Source organism: Notolepis coatsorum, assembly GCF_963971535.1.
Source record: "Notolepis coatsorum genome assembly, chromosome: 6".
In the NCBI taxonomy this organism is placed as follows: Eukaryota; Metazoa; Chordata; class Actinopteri; order Aulopiformes; family Paralepididae; genus Notolepis; species Notolepis coatsorum.
In genome coordinates this window covers 152,243,720-152,266,602 of record NC_140170.1, presented here as the reverse complement: position 1 = coordinate 152,266,602, position 22,883 = coordinate 152,243,720, and the positions used below count along the sequence as shown (strand labels likewise).

The 22,883-nt window shown below is 47.2% G+C and overlaps 1 protein-coding gene across 1 annotated transcript in view; it reads left to right on the top strand.

Annotated features, from left to right (window-relative positions):
- Nucleotides 1-1,941: 1,941 nt before the first annotated feature.
- Nucleotides 1,942-22,883, top strand: part of fgd5a (FYVE, RhoGEF and PH domain containing 5a) — a 181,556-nt gene continuing 160,614 nt past the window's right edge. Inside the window, exons 1-2 of the mRNA XM_084315770.1 lie at nt 1,942-2,177; nt 17,498-20,294. Of these exons, the coding sequence (XP_084171896.1) occupies nt 2,168-2,177; nt 17,498-20,294 (2,807 nt within the window). The 5' untranslated portion in view covers nt 1,942-2,167. The remainder of the gene's footprint in view (nt 2,178-17,497; nt 20,295-22,883) is intronic.

Sequence of the window (22,883 nt, the reverse complement as noted above, 5' to 3'; positions counted from 1 at the left end):
CTATAGAACCAGTGCCCCTGCAGTCTATAGAACCAGTGCCCCTGCAGTCTATAGAACCAGTGCCCCTGCAGTCTACAGAACCAGTGCCCCTGCAGTCTATATAGAACCAGTGCTCCTGCAGTCTATAGAACCAGTGCCCCTGCAGTCTATAGAACCAGTTCCCCTGCAGTCTATAGAACCAGTGACCCTGCAGTCTCTATAGAACCAGTGCCCCTGCAGTCTCTATAGAACCAGTGCCCCTGCAGTCTCTATAGAACCAGTGCCCCTGCAGTCTATAGAACCAGTGCCCCTGCAGTCTATAGAACCAGTGCCCCTGCAGTCTATAGAACCAGTGCCCCTGCAGTCTCTATAGAACCAGTGCCCCTGCAGTCTATAGAACCAGTGCCCCTGCAGTCTCTATAGAACCAGTGCCCCTGCAGTCTATAGAACCAGTGCCCCTGCAGTCTATAGAACCAGTGCCCCTGCAGTCTATAGAACCAGTGCCCCTGCAGTCTATAGAACCAGTGCCCCTGCAGTCTATAGAACCAGTGCCCCTGCAGTCTATAGAACCAGTGCCCCTGCAGTCTATAGAACCAGTGCCCCGCTGCGCTGATTCTTCCATTGTACTTCTGTCCTCTATCACTATCCAGCTCTAATGTCCCCCAGGTCTGCGCTGCTTTGTTTGACCTTCAACCGTGAAAGAAGGGAGGTATAAATATTCCCACTTCCCAACGTGTGGGCGTTTTAACCTGTCAGACAGCACGTCCCCCCAGGTGGTTGGCTCTCCCAGCCTCCACTCTGTGTTTGCAGAAGGTGTCAGTGTCCTTGAACAGCCCACACACACCCACAGAGTCCCGGTTGGACGTTACTCAAAGTTTGGTATTTTCCTCGAGCCATCGGGCACCAACACATAGAGTCGGCTCTATTACACGTCTACCTAAGGGGTTAACTGAACCAACCCTGTCCAAGGAAGTCTTGCCTGTTGCGCAGGAAACAGGGAGAGCAGCTTCCTGTTATGAAGAAGGTTTTTAAAGAGTTGCTTTCATTCAATCATGCGACAGATGCCGGCCCAGGAAGCACAGCAGCCTCTCGGTGTCCTGCATGGAGAACATGTTTTGGGAAATAGCTTTTAGGAACTTTGCTGGGAGTTCTAGTATTCAAGACGTGTTGCAGTTGAAACAATACGTTTAGTGACAAAGTGATGAGAGCAATCATAACATCATGGTTATAAACCCAGAGATATTTTACAGGCAAAACAAACTAACGTAAATTGGCAGTGTTCATTTCTTCATTATACATACCATGCCTGAAGGTATGACAACAATACATTAGAATATAATATCAAACTATTGTCAGTTCTGAGCCTGCATGGTCTGCTGATCTCAACAAAGACAAGGTAGTCCACAGTGTGTTCTCCAGACTTTATGTCACGCACTGTCAACAATCTGACCAAATCAGACCACAACAAGTATAAACTAGCCTAATTATCTCGGTTCAAAATCATCATCGACAGTAACAGGTTTATTAATACTGTATTGCAACTGTGCAACATTTAATTCCACATGTCAAATAAAAGTGTGGCTAATTTATCCCATCGAATAAATGCAACTGTGCTATTGTGTGTGTGTGTGTTTTTTTTTTTTTTTTATCATTATAATTGTTTTTATTATGATTGTAAACTAAAAACGCTGGTTGACTGCGACCGACTCGTTAGTAGTTTACAGTATTATTATTATTATTATTATTATTATTATTATTATTATTATTATTATTATTATTATTATTATTATTATTATTATTATTATTATTATTATTATTATTATTATTATTATTATTATTATATTATTATAAATGTGTTCATAGTATAAGTGGGTTTGGTCACTGGTGCCTCAGGAAGTGCCCCGTCTCCAGACAGATGCTCGGTGAGCGCGCCACCAGTCTGGCAGCAGGATCAGCACAAGAGATGCTCTCTGGCCACACAGCCGCAACTCCACCGAAAGAGGTGTCTTCGACAAGTAGCCTAGCATTCGCTTGACAGAAAGAAAGAACGCACATTCCATATTTTTTTTTAAAACACTAATTCTTTTCACGATGTATTTGGAGTAAGTTTTCACGTCATCGGATGTACAGAGTTTGTGACATTATGTGGATAACTAAAAGCAGGTGCCGCGGCGGATGACGTCCCAAAATGAATGCAGGTGGGTCGCCTAATGAATTCACGCATGAGTGTTAACTTAAATGATTTATTTGCAACTTAATAGCGCGTGGGCGCGCGCGCGTGTGCGTGTGTGTGTGTGTGTGTGTGTGTGTGTGTGTGTGTGTGTGTGTGTGTGTGTGTGTGTGTGTGAAAGAGGGAGAGAGAGAGATGTGTGCCAAAAATATAATAGAATTTTCGAAATATCCTGAAATATGTTCCATAGGACATAGCCTATCTCTATTTTATTTAGCCTACCATTCGAAAGCAACACGTCATGTAGCCTATTATGTATACAGTGCCCTACCTACGTACATCTATGAATGAATGAATGAATGAAAACTTTATTTAACAGATTGCAGAATGGGTACAATACAGTACGGCTCAATACATACAATTGTTAAGGGGATGCAGACCTGAGAAATACGTTTGTCTTGTTTCCATCAGGGTCCCCCATTTTCAATTCATATAGATTTTAGCAACACTAACAACATAATAACCAACATGCGTAAGCATACTGAATTTCCACTGAAATCATCATGGTTGTTTTCACGTTGGCTAATTAAAATAGGACAGCTCAATGAAGGTGGAATTCAGCTTGTAACATGTTCAGAGTAAGATCATCCCTATACAATCAAAAGTAACTTAAACGCTCATAGTTTCGATTGAACTAGTAGCTCAAACTAGTGTTGTCCTAAGTATGGTCTTGCTATCGGAATGTGTAGTTATTTTCTCTTCCAACATGGCTGCCTGTAACATAGCAACCATTGTTATGTACATGACAATGGAAGATACAGTGGTTGCTATGTGAAAAACAGCAGCTATGTGCTGCTTTAAGAGAACATAATAATTATAGTTTATTATTATTTATTACTGGATCCATTGTAAACAGTAGAACAGTAATATGCTTTTCCAGTGGCGACAGTGGCTCAGGAGGTAGAGCAGTCGCCTGGTGATCACGCCCAGTTCCTCCCAGGCAGCATGTCTAGTGTCCTTGACAAGACACTTAACCCCTAACTGCTCCTGGTGAGCAGGTTGGCACCTTGCATGGTTGCCTCCGCTGTTGGTGTGTGAATGAATGGACGAATATCAGGCATATGTTAAAAAAAAAATACCTTGGATAAATGCGCTATATAAAGGCAGTCCATTTTTCCTATTCTACAACTGGTTACCAATGGTTACAGGCAGCCATACTGGAAGAAAGAGAGCAATAAAAACTAAGGTTAAAACGTTAGGTTATGACTATAACCAAGTTCTGTTAGTTAGGGGCGATGCTTGGCATCACCTACTGCACTATCTCGCGTACGTGCACGCGTACTGAATAAACCACAAATGTACCTCTAATACCAGTATTAGTCTGACCACACCCCTCATCAGCTTACCTTCATAAGCAGGTGTGTGGTCACCTGCTCTCCTCCTTCCCAAGCTTTCACCACAAGGTGAGGTCAAGGGCTGCAGCGGCCGTCTGATGCCAAGCATCGCCCCTAACTAACAGAACTTGGTTATAGTCATAACCTAACGTTCTGTATCGTTAGTGGCTTAGCTTGGCATCACCTACTGCACAAGGGAGGCCAAGCGGAGCCACTTGGCTGACAAATACACCCCGCTGACAGCCCCCCAAAACCATCAGAACAGGGAGGGCCGAGCCCCCCCGACCCCCCCTAATGGAGGGTATCCCCCCTATTAGAGGCTTCACGGGAAGGCGACGGACCCGACCGTGCGAAGAGGCACTCAAGCAACTTAACGCACAGGGTGAGCAGACCGTGGCTTGACCCCACGACTACACACATGCACAACCCGCATGCCACCCGGGAACGAACGGAGGAACAACCTCGTCACTGCCCCCAGAATCACGGGGTCAAGGGCAAACCCAACCCCGTGGCAAGGCCGTAGCAGCGGAGCGCGAAGGAAGACACAGACCCACCAAAAGGACTGGACTCCCTGGAATGGGGGCCCGGAGAAGTCCATGATGCCAGCATCAAGACCCCACCAGGGGGGCACCTAGTGACCCCGCCCCTCACATCGCCAGCGTATTCGGACAAAGGCCCCTCAGCCGAGCGGGCCCTGTCCCCCCCAACAGCACACCGCCTGGAACACAAGCCCTGCAACAGGCAGACAGCATGGTCATAACATACAAGAGTTAACCAACGGAAACAGGCAGTGCACCGGGGAAGACCAGGCAACAGGTCGTCAACCCAAGCCTGGAAAAAACTGCGGACGAGGCAGGCGCCAGAAAGGACAGCCGAAACAGCCGCCCCGGCGGAAGGGGCGTATGCTGGCGTTGTCGCATAACCAAGCTTTCAACAGCACGTCAGAAGCGGGATCCGTAGACCACACGGCCCCTGACAGCTGCCCACAGAAAAGCCCATACGATCGGCAGACGTCATGAACGTGCAGGGGCACCCTCAACCGGAGAACCGGGAGTTGACACTGCAGCAACACACCAGAGAACCAACCACCCAGGCATTACCCCATGTAATGGTTGGTCCTATAACCCCTCAGGAAAAAACCCCGAAACGCACCTGCGGCACCGCCGCAGCCCGCGTTCCGGTTCCCAACAGGGCTATCCCGGGCCTACAGGTCAACGGGCATCACCCCGGACCGGGCCCGGCGATACGGGGAGCACAGGATCCCAAAGGAGGTTAACCCCACCCAACAGGCTCCTCAGCGCCAAAACGCAAGAGAAGAGTGTAATATGGAAGACCAGCCCCCAGCACCCCGCACTCGGTATTCCCAGGAGGTCACCCAACCAAGTACCAACCAAGACCAACCCGCACAGCAGCCGAGATCCGACGAGATCGGATGCGTACAGGTCGGCACGGCCATAAGCCACTATGACAGTGCAGAATACATCAAACAAGGGGTCCCATAACGCACAACCCTGTGACACCCGGATCGACCTAGCAGTTTTCCCCCTGAAAAAACCCTAAGTCCCTCAGGGTACCAGAACAGCAGATCTGCATCCCCAGCGGACAACGGGTGCACTGATCTGGACCAGCGCGACCAGAACCAGTCCCGTGCCCTAATCACGCCGACCTGCCAACCCCAGGAGAAGGGGCAGATATGCGCGTCTGATCCCAACATAAAAAGAAGGCGCCACCCAGACGTGTCGGTATGAACCGCGTCCGGCGGCCCACCCCTAGGGCGTGAGACCCTTCCCATATGCCCAGACCCATTCCGTCATCATCCCCTGACATGAACGGGAACCCATCGACAACACACAGGATGTCGGAAGAGGAAAAACCCCCATCCCAATTGCTCCATAAAAACGCTGTTTTACCAAAGCAAACGAGGCGCGCCAGTCAGCAACGGCCAAAGCACATCCTGAGCTAGCACTATGTGTGCGTTTGGACATACCCACATCAACAATAGGCCGTTTAGACCACCATATTGAATCCCCAAGACGCCCAGGGAAACGACAAGAGGGGCGAGATGCAATCAACTCCATGAATGAATGAATGAAAAAATATACCCAACAGACTGCAGTACAGGAATACATACAAAAAAAATAAGGGGAGGCAGACCTGAGAAGACGTTAGTCTTGTTCCATCAGGGACCCTCATTTCATATCCATCAAGACACATTCAACTCTTTATAAAATAAAGAAAAGGCATCACATGTATGACCTAACTGCACAGCTGGGAGTAAAAAACCCTGTTTTTCACATGATTTTAATCCAGTCACTCTTTTTAATCAGAGTGTAAGACCAGATTCCCCCAGAAACACCTTCCCACATGAGACCACGGTCAAGAAAAAGATATGTAAACTGTGAGACACGTGACCAACAGACTCAAGTTTGACACAAAAACGAGCGCAGCAGGTTAAGTCCTGCGCTCTAACCTCGACATCTTTACGACACCAGCTCATGGAAGGCGTCGCCATAGCAACAACGCTATAACGGGCGGGGAAAACCCACCGGATCCTGTCATAACAGGAGTCGGTAGAATACCCCTCCCCCCCCCCCCCCCTCCCCCGTCAAGCACTGGCTTGGCCCTGACTGGCTCAGCAGGAAGGTCAACAAACCCTCTAAACCAATCAAGTGGGAAAAAGGAGGGGTTTATCCGACACCCCCTCCCGAAAAACACACCTTCTATCCCTACACACAGAAAACAACCGTAGCCATTTTGAAAACCTCCGGTAGAACAAAATATATATAGCATAAGCTAATACAATGTTAGCTACCCACAAAGTGTAAAAGGGTTTACAACAAAACACAAGTCGCCTGTGCGTGAATCCCATACCCGCAGCCTATGCTACACATAGGAAGACGTTGAACGAGAGCAATGGCTAGGCCATGAAAAGTGTGTACGAGCATTACTGCAACTAACAACACAGCGTTGTGAACACATATACTTAGTTAAAGCAATGGAATATCACCAGTTCTAATTGCATGTGGAGCATCAAGCTAATAGAACCTATTACCGAGTGTAAGTTGCAGACCTTGCTTAAAAACTCGTAACACAACACAACTCATTCCCCCAACGTAACAGGGTAGATTCATAAAACACAACCCCACCACATGATTTGTATTGAAGAAACACACAGTTTGTTCGGCCAAACACAGTCCCCCTTATATCAGGGAACTTTTTATTAATAAATAAATATGTGATCAAGGCACAAAATCATAGAGGGGCCGGGGAGGGTGTAGAGGAGGGGACACAGAGGGGGAAAAGTCACTCAACGGCGCCTGCCACCTCGCGCCGCTCGAGTCTTGCCACCCCGGGGAGCCCCGGAGGGACGGTAGGTTACAGTCTGCTGGACACGACGTTCCCTACCGTCTCCTCCGGTCTGGGATGGGCCGGCGGTGGCCGAAGCGTCGTTTCGTCCCCTGGCCCTCTTGGCAGAGCCAGCAGCGGCGGCGGAGGCAGTGGTAGCGGCGACGGAGACAGCTCGACGTCGCGGAAGCCTTCTGCCCCCACCGGCAAGGACGGGAGGCGGAAAATGGGGTTGGAGGATGGATCTCTCCTCTGCCATCTCTCTGCATGTTGAGGTCATCAATAGCAGGGCCTTCCCGAACAGGCCAGCGTCGGAGAGGGCGGCCGTCAGAAGAGGGGTTCTCTTCCGTTCCGGCACACGGGCCTGCTCCAGCCAAAGATGACGCTGGCCCAGGGTGGCCAGGGCGCGCACTTTACCCATGGCTATGGCTAGCACCTGGGAGAGGTGCAGCACAGCTCCCGCAGCCTGGGTGATCTGATCGCACCTCACCTCGTTCAGATCCGCGCCGCCCGTCATTATCCCCGATACAAATCTAGCCAGGTGGGCGATGTTAGAGGCCGCAGCCAGCGACTGTGTACCGGCGATAAATGACTGGTCACCCCAATAAGCCAATCGCCTAGCCGACCTCCCCTGGAGGACCGGCTTGCATAGGGGCTCCCACACCATATCCGGACAGAGGAGCGCGGCCATCGGATTGTCAAGCCGAGGTACGCCCTCCCCCATACCTTTGACCAACCCCGACACCCGCGTAACTGGTACGTAGGCGGGAGTTAGTCCCATGATGTTGGAGACCGCCTGACCCCGACGAACATAGGCCCCCATCGATGGGAAAAATGGGTAGACAACGTCCACCCCTCTCACCGGGGGACGCTGCCAGGGATGGCCTATGAGGTCATCAGGGACAGGTGCAGGCAATGGCTGCGGCAGCGGCACACCGTTTGCAGCGGCGGCTACCGCCATGAGCTCGGGAAACAAGGCCCGCAGTTCCCCCTGCGGACCCTCCTCCACCGACCCCGCATCCCTCGCATACAGCAGGCTGCGACTGGTCAAGGAGCCACAATCCGATGCGGCTGACAGTAGGGCATCCTGTCGATGAGGCCAAGGTGGTTCCCCGACATCCTCGAACAAGGCGCCCCGTGGAGCCATTTCTCCCCCCTCCGGGGTCTCCGGAGGAGGGATACTCCCCTCCACGGGACCATCATACAAGAACCCGTCCGCCTCCTCCATGAAGTCTTCAGTTTCCATCAGAAATCCAGAGTCGGACGCGGCCTCGCTGGTCTCCAGCAATTCCCCAAACCCAGGCCGTTCGCGTCTGCACGCCACCATGTTACGACGTGAGCGAGCAGACGCAAAAAGTTTTCGTCGCAAATCCTCTGGCTCTAAGACAATACCCCGTTCATCAACGGGCGATTCCCCAGAAACAGAGGAACCAGAGTCGAGATCAGGCCATCGCCGGAGCGACGGCACCGAACCCTCGGCTCGTCGGTGAGAAAAACTATCCACCGGCAGTCTCCCGGGCTGGGTCGGCAACCACGAGAGTGGCAACAGCCCAGCACCGGAACGCACGACGGAGGCGGGAATGGAGAATCGGTGGTGAAGAGTAGGTCTAGCGGGTCTACTCTCCGCGGAATACATTATGACCCAAACCTTTTTCTTATATAAACAAGTGAGAGAAGAAAAAGGTTAGGCACAATGTAAACCTAGTCACAACTCTTTTCAACTATCAACGACACGTCAAGTGGGGTACTACCGAGGCACTTCCTTGTGGTGAAAGCGAGAAGGAGGAGAGCAGGTGACCACACACCTGCTTATGAAGGTAAGCTGATGAGGGGTGTGGTCAGACTAATACTGGTATTAGAGGTACATTTGTGGTTTATTCAGTACGCGTGCACGTACGCGAGATAGTGCAGTAGGTGATGCCAAGCTAAGCCACTAACGATACAGAACTAAGGTTGAGAATGTGAATGTGATTGTGTTAGACATGACCTACACGGCACCAGGCTACTGCAGGGAGCTCCTCTTGTTTGTGGTCTGCTCAAATCAAATCATAAAGCAAATCAAATTGATTTGTAAAGCCCGCAATTATAAGTTAATGTCCCCAGGGGCCGGACAAGTCTTTTTTAAACAGTCAAGAAGAAACATCACAATAAATCAAGAACAAAAAACCCACCATGAAATCCAAATTAAATGTAATATAAATAAATGCAACACTCCCAGACATACCCCAGCAAAGGTAAGGAAAAACTCACAAAAAACTCACAAAAAACCTAGCAATAGGAAAAAAGCACCACATGCAATGTGGAGGAGAGAAACCTTAGAAGGGCCGTTCAAGGGGGGATCCCCCTTCTTGGATGTCGGTGATAGTAAGTGTTGCTATGGAAGGGTGGTGAATAAAACAGGCTAAATAGTTGGTATGTATTTACAATTGTACATATAATAATAATAATAACTTTAACTTTGTGTAATAAAACACAAATATATACATGCAATAGCAACTGGGGTACATGAGCATTTTTTTTAAAGATTCAAATGTGACTCAACCTTGTATCTTGTATCTTGTAGACTGTAAGAGTGAGAGAGAGCAAGAGAGAGAGAGAGAGAGAGAGAGAGAGAGAGAGAGAGAGAGAGAGAGAGAGAGAGAGAGAGAGAGAGAGAGAGAGAGTGTCTGTGGTCTGCTTACGTGTCAAATGAAATCCTCATGTTGACCATACAGTACTATTATATGCCCTAATAGACTTCAGATTGCTCAATCGTTATGGCGTGAATGGGTGACATTTTATAATCAGCTCACAGTCTGAACTCATATCCTGTGCACTTGGCACAGTCAAGGAACCAGTGTCTATCTCCTCGGTTTTTTTTCAAACATTTTGTTTTAATTGAATTCTTGTTGCATAATTCATATCCTGTTGTTTGCAGTTGGGGACTTTGTTAGACTGGGAGCCTTGTTTTCTCTCAGTTTTTATTGTTTTTTGACTCAAAGGACCTTTTCAGCAAAAAAACAAGTGTGTGCGTGTGTTTCTTGTGTGTGTGTGTGTGTGTGTGTGTGTGTGTGTGTGTGTGTGTGTGTGTGTGTGTGCGTGCGTGCGTGCGTGCGTGCGTGCATGCATGCATGTCTGTGTATGTGTGTGTGTGTTTTGTGTGTGTGTGTGTGCATTTTTGTGTATGCGTGTGTGAGTGTTTTGTGTATGTGTGTGTGTGTGTTCTGTGAGAATAAGGAAAGAATGACAAGAAGGAAGTCCATTTGTGTTGTTAAAATATGTAACTCCTAGAAGGGTTCATAGAGGAGTGAGGAGGGGGTTCCACACGGCTCTGATAATGTCCTTCCCCCTGTTGGACATCCTGTAGCCTGGTAGTCACTCTGGAAGACGTTGCTTCTGGAATAGTTAGTCAGCAGGCTTGGAAAACAACGTATTTCATGGCAGAGAGATAATGGCAGAGTTATACAGTAGGAGAGAGAGATAATGGCAGAGTTATACAGTAGGAGAGAGAGAGAATGGCAGAGTTATACAGTAGGAGAGAGAGATAATGGCAGAGTTATACAGTAGGAGAGAGAGATAATGGCAGAGTTATACAGTAGGAGAGAGAGAGAATGGCAGAGCTATATAGTAGGAGGGAGAGAGTGGCAGAGTTATACAGTAGGAGAGAGAGAATGGCAGAGTTATACAGTGGGAGGGAGAGAGTGGCAGAGTTATACAGTAGGAGGGAGAGAGTGGCAGAGTTATACAGTAGGAGGGAGAGAGTGGCAGAGTTATACAGTAGGAGAGAGAGAGAATGGCAGAGTTATACAGTAGGAGAGAGAGAATGGCAGAGTTATACAGTAGGATAGAGAGAGAGAATGGCAGAGTTATACAGTAGGAGAGAGAATGGCAGAGTTATACAGTAGGAGAGAGAGATAATGGCAGAGTTATACAGTAGGATAGAGAGAGAGAATGGCATAGTTATACAGTAGGAGAGAGAGAGATAAAGGCAGAGTTATACAGTAGGAGAGAGAGAATGGCAGAGTTATACAGTAGGAGAGAGATAATGGCAGAGTTATACAGTAGGAGAGAGAGAGAATGGCAGAATTATACAGTAGGAGAGAGAGAATGGCAGAGTTATACAGTAGGAGAGAGATAATGGCAGAGTTATACAGTAGGAGAGAGAGAATGGCAGAGTTATACAGTAGGAGAGAGAGAATGGCATAGTTATACAGTAGGAGAGAGAGAGAGTGGCAGAGTTATACAGTAGGATAGAGAGAGAGAATGGCAGAGTTATACAGTAGGAGAGGGAGAGAGGGAGTGGCAGAGTTATACAGTAGGAGAGAGAGAATGGCAGAGTTATACAGTAGGAGAGAGAGAATGGCAGAGTTATACAGTAGGAGAGAGAGAATGGCAGAGTTATACAGTAGGAGAGAGAGAATGGCAGAGTTATGCAGTAGGAGAGAGAGAGTGGCAGAGTTATACAGTAGGAGAGGGAGAGAGGGAGTGGCAGAGTTATACAGTAGGAGAGAGTAGGGCTGGGCGATATGGCCAAAAATGATTAAAATTGTCGATATTGTTATAAGTTATACGTTTAAAAAAACAAAACAGATGTATGTTTATTTTGCAGCAATTCTTTGTCGTTGCCGCCATCTTTAGTGTTACATCCCCTCACACACTCCAGTTCTCAGGCTGCAGCTGGTTTGAAAGCGAAAGTAAACAGGCTTCTCTGCTGGCTGTGGCTCCAGGGGAGTTGAACAGTTCTGGCTCTGCTAGTTTCTTTTCTATCTTTTGGCGCTTTTTTTGTGGACAAACCACCGCACATGTGCACCGTGACTCGTGACTGGAGACTAGCTCTGCTAGCACACATCGCCTACTGTGTACAGACGGTTTCAAACTGTATTTTACATTAGAAAGCAAACAAAATAAATGGACAAGAGAAAAATAAATCTCAATTTGGTCAGTATTGTCATTTGGACAAGCAAAGCCATTACTTTAAGTTGTAGGCAAGAAAGACAAGTATGTCCACTGTCTCTGGGTTTAAAACTGCCCTGTTGCAGGTACATTTATTTCGATATTTTTTTTCTTCCCGATATCGATTATATCGTTATATCGCCCAGCCCTAGAGAGAGATAGACATATTCTGTGCATTAATGGAGCGGAGGAGATAAATTGCATTCAAAGAGAGATGTTAGGAAGCCAGCGTGAGTGGGATGTTAGGAGAGAGAGAGAGAGGGGGGGGGGGAGAGGGAGAGAGAGAGTGAGAGAGATAGAGAGAGAGTGAGAGAGAGAGAGAGAGAGAGAGAGAGAGAGAGAGAGAGAGAGAGAGAGAGAGAGAGAGGTATCTGTAAAGCATTCCCGGTAACTGGAGAAAGGTATTCCCGTAACCTATGGGTAACCGAGAATACCTTGAGGTACCAGGAATACCATGCCTAGGTATTCTTGGTTACCTAAATAGGTATTCCCGTAACCTGATAGGTATTCACGGTAACTTTAGATATTGATATGTATTCCGGTGACTTGTGAAAAGGAGAGGTTACCAGGAATACTATTACCATATAGGTATTCACGGTAACTTATATGTATTCCGGTAATTAATTAATTGAAGCTAACACATCATGGAGGCCCAGGCCGTTAGCTACAAGCTACAAGCTAACAACACATCATGGAGGCCCAGGCCGTTAGCTACAAGCTAACAACACAACATGGAGTCCCAGGCCGTTAGCTACAAGCTAACACATTAATTAAATGTATTAATATTATCAGGGGTAGGCTAGCATATATAATAGAATGGTGGCATGGTGGTGTAGACTGACTAGGGGCATGGTGGTGGTGTAGACTGACTAGGAGCATGGTGGTGGTGTAGACTGACTAGGGGCATGGTGGTGGTGTACACTGACTAGGGGCATGGTGGTGTAGACTGACTAGGGGCATGGTGGTGTAGACTGACTAGGGGCATGGTGGTGTAGACTGACTAGGGGCATGGTGGTGGTGTAGACTGACTAGGGGCAGGTTGGTGTAGACTGACTAGGGGCATGGTGGTGTAGACTGACTAGGGGCATGGTGGTGTAGACCGACTAGGGGCATGGTGGTGGTGTAGACTGACTAGGGGCAGGTTGGTGTAGACTGACTAGGGGGATGGTGGTGTATACTGACTAGGGGCATGGTGGTGTAGACTGACTAGGGGCATGGTGGTGGTGTAGACTGACTAGGGGCATGGTGGTGTATACTGACTAGGGGCATGGTGGTGTAGACTGACTAGGGGCATGGTGGTGGTGTAGACTGACTAGGGGCATGGTGGTGTATACTGACTAGGGGCATGGTGGTGTAGACTGACTAGGGGCATGGTGGTGGTGTAGACTGACTAGGGGCATGGTGGTGTAGACTGACTAGGGGCATGGTGGTGTAGACTGACTAGGGGCATGGTGGTGGTGTAGACTGACTAGGGGCATGGTGGTGGTGTAGACTGACTAGGGGCAGGTTGGTGTAGACTGACTAGGGGCAGGTTGGTGTAGACTGACTAGGGGCATGGTGGTGGTGTAGACTGACTAGGGGCATGGTGGTGTAGACTGACTAGGGGCATGGTGACCAGGAATACCTGTGTTTTCCAAAATTCTGTTCAAATGCCATCTTGGAATAACAAAACAACGATTGTGTGCAGACAATTGAAAATGTTGGGTTCCTTTCCACTTTCTTGAATATAGAAAATTTTTAAATACTTGTTCTAGAACTGTATTTTTTGCACTTGTTTGTTAAGTTACTGGGAATACCCTTTCCTTGTTTTTGCTCATTTTAACAGACAAAATACAACACATTCTAGTAATTCTGGTTTACACCTAACCCTTATTATTGCTGTTATGATTTCCAAAAATAAAATCTCACCAATCTTTAGTAAAATAGGAGATTTAAGTGTTTATCTGGAATTGTGAAGATAGGTATTCGCGGTAACCTGGGATCAATATGTGAAACGTAATTATCTCCTAAAATAATTGGCCACAAAAGACGAAACTCATTTTGGTTGTTCATTGGGGTGCCAAGATCATGCCCAAAACATATCATGCATCTGCCATGAAAATTAAGCCTTTTTTGTTTGTCATCAATTGAAGGCCATGAACTATGTTGACTCATATCCCTCTACCCGTATTTTTCCTTCAGATTCAGCTACATTTGAATTCTCTTGAGATAACTCGGAGAGAACTATGGTATTATGTTACATGACGATGATATCCCTACAAAACAACAAAAACATTTTAATTCTCTCTTAAATTGGAGGAGATAGTGAATTGGTATTCCCGGTAACTTAGGTCAACTTTAGAGGTCCGCCATCCCTCATTACATGATGTTTTTTTTTTTTTTTTTTTTTTTTTTTGGCATCTATAACAATCATTCTTGACATGAGAAAAGATTTGAATGTTTTTCGTATAACGTCCTGGGTTATATGGCTTAGAAATGGGGCAGGTTACCGGGAATACATGCGTTACCCATATAGAGAGAGAGAGAGAGAGAGAGAGAGAGAGAAAGAGAGGGAGACACACACAGATAGCGCAGAGTGCACACAGGGTTGAATAGGATGTGCGTCAGGGCAGGTACTACAGTAAATAACAGGAAGAGATCAGGGGTGTAGACTTTGGTATGAGTTTTGTTAAGTACTGGTGTGTTTCATGACAATACTAAGCCTCACAAGATGTGTCAGTTTTTTTAAGAGATGAGTTGAAAGTTGACAAGCTGAACAATGAGACAGAAGTATGTCAGAATCTGAATATATTATGCAGATGTTCTGTAACACCGGTAGCTACATTCTAGTACCATATTTTTATTTATTTATTTTTTCCTCCTTCTTTTTTCCATTTTTCTCCCATCCCAATGTTAGTCGTTATGCCAATTCCCAATCCCCTTCCTGGTCGTTGCGCACTCTACCCACTACTGTCGGTCCGGGAGGGCGGAGACTATTACATGTTTCCTCCGACACATGTGTACCCAGCCCAGCGCTTCTTTTCACCTGGCAGCGCGGACTCTCACTGGGAGAGTGTAACGTGTGGAAGGTCACACTACCTCTCTTAGATCCTTCCCTTGCTGTGCAGGCGCCCCGACCTAACTGTAGGAGTCGCTGTTTACAACGACCAGGACCCACCGTTGCCGGGTTTCCCACCCTCTAACACTGCCAATTGTGTTAGTATGGACGGTCGGCCAACACGGAAGCACAACAGCTGGATTCGATCCCACTGTCTCTGTGGTGGTAGACAGACGCTTAGTCCGCTGTACTACCCGGCTGCCCCATAATAGAACTCTTAATGATACTTATACAATAGCTATAGTATTATCAACACTCTTAATTAGGTTCACTTAATTAATGCCTTTGGTTGTTCTGCTACACAGGTTGAATGAGAATAGTTGCTCTTAATTAGGCCTAAGAACAGAAACACAAAGCTACTATGAATTCACCATTGATATATCAGTATGTAATGGTGTTACTGCAGTAATTGCAAAATGATTATGCATCTTTTTAAAGTAAATCAGTTATCAAAATGTAAACGGTATCCCCCACCACTAGAAATAAGAAATAGCATTGGAGACACATTTTCATTCTCTAGTTGATTGACTGAGCTCTTGATAGGTACCACTAACAATAGACCTCACCTGTTGTGACTATAATTGTATTCACTCTTTTGTGGCTGTAAAAGGCTTGTTTAAATTTGTAATGTTTGTAAACACTGGAATAAAACAGATCTAGATTCTAAATTGCAATTGGTTAAGACAATTCAACATAGCCTATTTTCCATCTACAGATCAAATTATGTGGATCGGGGTGTTGAGTGTATTCCAGTTTGAAGTTTGAAATGATTGCATACTTAGTCTTTTTTTTTTTAAACTTTGGCCATCCCGCCGGCTCTTTTTTGCGTTTATCGCATTTTTCTCTGGTCAAGAATGACCGACAGACAGAAACAGGTTGAATGGGGGTACAGATGGGGGGGAAGACACTCTGAGAAAGGCACGGCTGCAGTCCGGGAATCGAACTCGCTAAACCCCAGATCCGTGACGAGCACGGTTGTCCCCGGTGCCGAAATAGCGCTCGAGGTACGCGGTGAGCTACTGGAGCTCCCCTGCATACTTAGTCTTAAAGGAACACGCCAACATTTTGGGAAATTTACCGTCTTCTCCAGAGAGAGACAAGAAGATAGATACCCGTTTCCTCTCTGTGCGTTCAGTAGAAAGCTATCTGGCTGCACGTTAGCCTAGCTTAGCACAATGAATGGAAGCGGACAGTGCCGGTTAGCCTAGGCATTGTCCAACTAACACCTCTCCCGAAGGCTAACCGGCACTGTCCGCTTCCATTCATGATATGATAAGTTAATTTCCCAAAATGTTGGCGTGTTCCTTTAACTGTTCAAGACATTTCAATGATAGTTCCAATAGGCTTTTCCCCCTTTCTTTTAAGTTCTTAATATATTCCAATAATCCTTGTTTTGGTGCAGCTGGGTAGCATAGAGGTCTAAGCACTCGCTTACCACCACAGAGACTCTGGGATCGAATCCAGCTGTCAGCGGTACCTCCGGTTTGGTCAGTCATCCCTACAAACACAGTTTCGCATTTTTCCTGGTCATTGAAAACAGTGACTCCTGTTCAGCAGGGAGGGGATCTGGGGGAAATAGCATGAACCTCTGCATGCGTTACGTTCTCCCAGTGAAACCCCTCGCTGTCAGGTAAAAAGAAGCGGCTCGCGACTCCACATGTATCGGAGGAGGCATGTGGTAATCTACCCCCTCCCCAGACCGACAGAGGAGGCATGTGGTAGTCTACCCCCTCCCCAGACCGACAGAGGAGGCATGTGGTAGTCTACCCCCTCCCCAGACCGACAGAGGAGGCATGTGGTAGTCTACCCCCTCCCCAGACCGACAGAGGAGGCATGTGATTGTGAAATGTGAAATGTGAAATTATAGAAAGACAAAAAAAAATAAAAAATCCTATACTTGTTTCTAAGAGCTGTTGTGTAGATTCTTCAATCCCTACTATGGGCAGAAAACTCACTACACTAGCAGCAGCACTAATACACTTAAAAACCAGGGAAAACCCACTGTTGCAGGCAGTGTGTATCCAACCTGCATGTGTCATATCCTAGACAGGGAGATGTTATTGTTCCTCCACTATGTTCCCTGTGGCTCTGTTGTTTTTCCTGTAGATAATGTCCTACAGCAGCCTGCATGTCACTGACTCTACAGTATACAGTACAGTGGTGCTGTTTTCTTCCTCACTTACTGTTGAGTAAAGAAATACCCTGACTGCCATAACTAACTACCATAATTAACTTCCATAATTAACTACCATAATTAACTACCACAACTAACAACCATAACTAACTACCATAACTAACTACCAATACGAACTACCACAACTAACTACCATAACTAACTACCACTACTAACTACCACAACTAACTACCATAACTAACTATTCCAACTAACTATCATAACTAACTATCCCAACTAACTACCATAACTAACTCTACCATAACTAACAACCACAACTAACTACCATAACTAACTACCCTAACTAAACATAATTAATATCTGTGTGGCTTTTACAACTATGTCCGTCTGAGCTCAGTGGATGAGGGACAACAGTATAATTTTTTTTTCTTTTTTTTTTTTTACAGATTTCCAGAAACCGCTACAAGTCCCCCGACCAAAGGTCCGCAGTCATTTAACGATCACGGTGCAGTCCAAGCTGATGTCAAAGCCTTGTCTCCCTGCTTGTGTTCCAAAACCTCCTGTCGCCCCCAAGCCCAGACCCCTGTCTGAGCCTGCAGCGAGCGGGCAACTCTGCCCTGTAACCAACCTCTGCAATGGAGACCTTAGCCACTCTGACCTTCAGGAGGTGGCTGAGGAAGAGCAAGAGACGGAGGGTAGCATCGAGGAGGGTGGCATCGAGGTGGGAGGCATAGAGGACAATGGGATTGGAAATAATGGCAAAGCTAGTTGCGAGGATCTAATCGAAGGAGGGATTGAGGAGGAAGTGTGGGAAGAGGATGAGATGCTGAGTGCTGAGACTGAGAGCACCAGCTCACAGGACACAGTCAAAGCTCTTGGCGGAGCCATAGACACTACTGAGGAGGAAAGTGACAATGATGACCCATCGACAGACACTGATCATGCAGACAATGATGATACATTAGCACCTTCATTACCTGTGAATGAAATAGGGGATGAAACAAGGGCGGTAGCCGAGGAAGAGGAAGAGAAAGAGGAAGAACAGCAGAGTTTCAGTGAAGAGGCTGAAACATCTGAGGTTCCTGCAGGAAATCCAGAGGAACATGTAGAAGAACAAGACATTAATCAAGAGCCAGGGCTTAGTCACTGTACAGACAATGACAATGGACTTCACGAGGAGGACGGCGTACCTAGTGGAGACTGTTTGCAATGTGAATCACCCACAGAGGAGACTGAAGAGGAAGCCAGGGGTTTCACACATGGAGTTCGCTTTTGCATGCTTCCTACTGTGTGTGAGGAATATCCTTACGATGTGATTGGCCCCACGGATGATGCCAGTGACACGTGTGAATCGTGTGACCCAGCTGAGGTGGGGGACACAGAAGCATGGCAGCCTGAACGGGCCACCAAGGACCCCTCTGGTCGTTTCCGTTTCACGGCAAGCACTGAGGATGTGTTTGGTCCCTACTCCGTCATTGAGGCGTTGCCGGCCCATTCGGCCAGCACAGCTGACCCTGAGTGGAGTGTGGACGATAATGCAGACAAACCATCAAATGAAATGGAAACAACGGGCACTTCAAATCAAGAGCCTTACTATGTAACGTCTGATGATGTGGACAAGCTAGAAGACAGACAAGCGCTTTCAGGAGAGGGAGAAGTTCAGGAGAGTGCAGAGCAGTCCAGTCAAAACAAAGACTATGAGTCAGTAGATGTAGATGAGTATGCAGACATAGATGATTCCCTGTGCCCCGGCGCTGATGACCTCCAGCTGGAGTGTGCCTCATCAGAGGACTATGTAGAGATAGGCGATGATGATGACGAGGAGGACCAGGAGAAGAGACAAATCAAAGGGAAGAGTGTTAAAGAGAGAACAGCCAAGCGAGAGGAGGCTCTCCGCAGCCAGAGAAACAGCTGCCAGCCGCGCCTCAGGCTGTGCAACATCACAGTACCAGTGGGCATGGATCTGGGCCGCACCTCTGAGCTCACCAACAGGGTGGTATTTGCTCACACCACTGAGGCATTTGAGGAAGACATAGAGGAACTTGACTGCCACATTGTGCCTTATTACGAAGACACAGAAACAGATAGTGACGAGCATATCTACGAAGAGGCGGGGTTTGACTCAGAGGGGGAGAACTTTATGGCCTTGGATCGGAAGACCATTGTGACCCGGTCACGTTCCTACTCTGGAAAGATTTCAGGCTACGTTCCTGAGACTGTCCCGGAGGAGCCGGCATCAGAGTACCAGACTCACGACTACTGCACAGTGGCCTTGGATCAAAACGGAGAACCTCTCAGTCGCCCAGGACAGCAGGAAGTCAACCGTCAGATCCCCTCTCTAAAGCCCCGTCGCTTTCTCTTATACTCACGCTCAGCAGAGGGCAGAGAACTGTCATTGGCCGCTCACACAGATGTCGACCACTCGCTGAAAGAGGAGCGGAGGATGAAGAGGAAAGATGACACTCTATCCCTCCCGTGTGTCATCACCTCCTCTGGAAGCTTCTCTCAGCGTAGCCATCAGTCATCCAGCGGGGTTTCCACCCCAACCTCTCTGGTGGACATCCCACCACCCTTTGAGCTGGCTTACATCACCAAGAGGCCGGTTACGAAGAGCTCCCCATCCCTCCTGATCCAGCATGAAACCGCCGACAAACCCATGAAGAAGAAGACCTCCTTTAAACGCTTCCTGGCCCTGAAGTTCAGGAGGAAAACAGAGACGAAGCCTTTCAGCGATGGAAGCGTTCGCTCCTCACGTTCCTCCTCCGAGTCGAGCCACCACGGCCCAGCGAGAGTGATAGAACTGGACCGCCGGAGCACCGGCAGCTCCCCGCAACCCCAGTCCCGCATGGTGAAGCCCCAGCCACGACCTCTGGACCTGCCCTCCACTTTTGTCCTCTACAAAGAGCACCAGAAGTGGAAGGCCTATGGCGGCAGGGGCGTGTCCAGGGGGGAATCCTTTGAGGAGCGCTCTCGTCGACCCCTCATGCCCCTCCCGCTGACCAAGCCTCGCTCAATCTCCTTCCCCAGCGCGGACACCTCAGACTACGAGAACATCCCGGCCATGAGCTCCGACTACGAGAACATCCAGATCCCTGGCAGACCCACCAGAGCCGTCACCGTCACAGAGTTCTTTGAGGACCCGAACCGCGTGACGATTCCTTGCAATGAGAATGACGGCTACGTTGACATGAACGTCTTTGGGATCGACAGCAAACGCCAGTCACCTAAAGAAGAGGCTGAAAGGTAAGAAATTAATGAATGAATGATTTTATTTCTGTCTCTTTTTTTTTGCATAGTAGTAGAACTTCCAAAAAAACGAAAAAAAATTAAATGACCGAAAAGGTGTAGGCTGAAGCCGAGGCTTATAATTGCCTACCCTTTTTACATTACACTATTTACAAAAAAAAGAAGAAAAAAAAGAAACATAATTCAGTATATAATTTAGCAAAGGTTACAAACATTTCATAGTTTTATGTACACAACGTATACACATTTATTTATGTTTAAAAAAAATTATCTTTCTTTATATATATAGGCCTATATATGTTTTTCTTTTTCTTTTTTCTTTTTCCCTTTGTCACTATTTGAACACAGCTATGTTATAGATAAAATAGAACTAGGATAATAATGAGGTTTTATATGTATCACCTTATATTTGAGTAATATTTTTTTTTTATTATCTTTTTCCCCCTCCTTCTTTTTCCGATTTTTTCTCCCATCCCACTGTTAGTCGTTATGCCAATTCCCAACCCCCTTCCTGGTTGTTGCGCACTTTCCCCTACTGTTGGTCCGAGAGGCCGGAGACTGATGCTTTCCTCCGACGCATGTGCAGCCAGCCGGCAGCCAGCCTGGCAGCTCAGATTCTCACCGGGAGAGTGTAACGTGTGGAAGGTCACACTACCTTTCTCCAGATCCTACCCTCGCTGTGCAGGCGCCCCGACCAAACTGTAGGGGTCGCTGTCCACAACGCCCAGGACCCACCCACGGCTCCCCTCCCCCTAACTCAGCCAAACGAGTTAGTATAGCGATCAGCCCGAGCCAAGGCAATGCTGACTCTCCGGGAGTCGAGACCGCAGCCTCTTGCATTGGTGACGAGCACAATCTCCGCTACACCACCTGACCGCCTGAGTAATTTCTTAAAAGTATGTAGCGAACTACACATTTTTACTTCTTTGTCAAAGCTATTCCATAATTTTGCCCCTTTAACAGATATACATCGACTTTTTATATTTGTCCTTGCCTTTGCGATATTGCGATATTGAATACACAATGACTCAGTGAATTAATACAAAACAGAATTAGCTATTTTAAGCACAGAGTATTTACTATAGTAAAATGGTAAATGGTGCAGCTTTTATCCAAAGCGCTTTACAATTTTGTTCCTCACATTCACCCATTCACTCACCCATCACACACCGACGGCGGAGGCAACCATGCAAGGTGCCAACCTGCTCATCAGGAGCAGTTAGGGGTTCAGTGTCTTGCTCTCAAGGACACTTCGACACGCTGCCCGGGAGGAGCGAGAATCGAACCGGGATCCTTCCAATCACTAGACGACACTAGACGACTACTATATTTGCCATCCATCAAAAATATGATCTTAGATGGCTATATATGACATCAACGTGTTTCATTATATTTTCTGTTTAAATAAGTGTGATTACCAATAGTATAATCTTATATTAAATAGTATAGTACAATAATATTATAGATGCTGTGTATATATTACTGCTGCTTTCAACTCTACAGAATAGGCAATGACATGACAATGTTCCTCGCTGGTAACCCTCTCATCCAGTGCTCTCATTCTGGTCACCACCGCACTTGGTAGACTGGGCCCCATCAGTCTAGGAGAGCAATCTCCAGTCCAGGCCAGCTGATGAGAGCTTTATGCGGTTGTAGCTCATATGACAGTGGCCACCTGGTTGAGTGGAGCAGGATCTCCCTCTTCCCGCAGAGTGTTCAGTGAGCGATGAGCAGCCTGCTGTGCCAGGCATCGCTGGGTTCGGGAAGATGGACAATGCTTGTGGGAGAGCTTATTCCACATTCTCACTTGGTGGATTTTAGAGGTTGCATCTGGTCCTGCTATGCGAGAGGATGGGGAACGATTGGATAGCTCACAGAGCACAGGTTTATTCACAATAGAAGAAGTCATTATGCGCTACAATTAAAAGTGAGATAATTGTGAAGGTGGGAGGGATAAAGAGAGCATTTCAAAATAGGGAGCAAGAGAGAAGGATGAGGTAGGATTAGAGAGTAAGAGGAGGAAAGAGAATGTAGAACGAAAGTAAGAAGTGGGTAGAGAGAATGTAGAACAAGAGTAAGAAGAGGATAGAGAGAATGTAGATAGAAAGTAAGAGGAGGGTAGAGAGAATGGAGAATGAAAGTAAGAGGTGTAGGTAGAGGATCACATGAGAGGAACACTTGCAAGGGAACGAGGGCAGTTCTGGTGTAATTGCTCTCCTGTACCTGACTCTTGTGGTTAAGTTTAGGAGGGGTTTTATTAAAGCTGACTGCTTCTGTCTCACTGGGCCCTGGGGGAGGGGAGGGGGAGCAGGGAAATTGACCACAATGTGTGATAGAGTGAGGAATGATTGGGGCCGGATGGTACCAAATTACCAGCCTCTAGGCCCACAGTCTGTCCCCCAGTCATAATAAGATAGCTGTGTTTGATGGCCTGTGTGTAGTCAAAGGGACAGGCCATTACCAGTGTCCCCCCAAATTGCGTCCACGTTCAGTTGTTGTTTCCTGTGGCATTTCTTTGCTGTTTAATTCGTGTGTCGCTGACTCCCATTTCGTTTTTATTCCCCAGTAATTCCATTATTGTTTTCT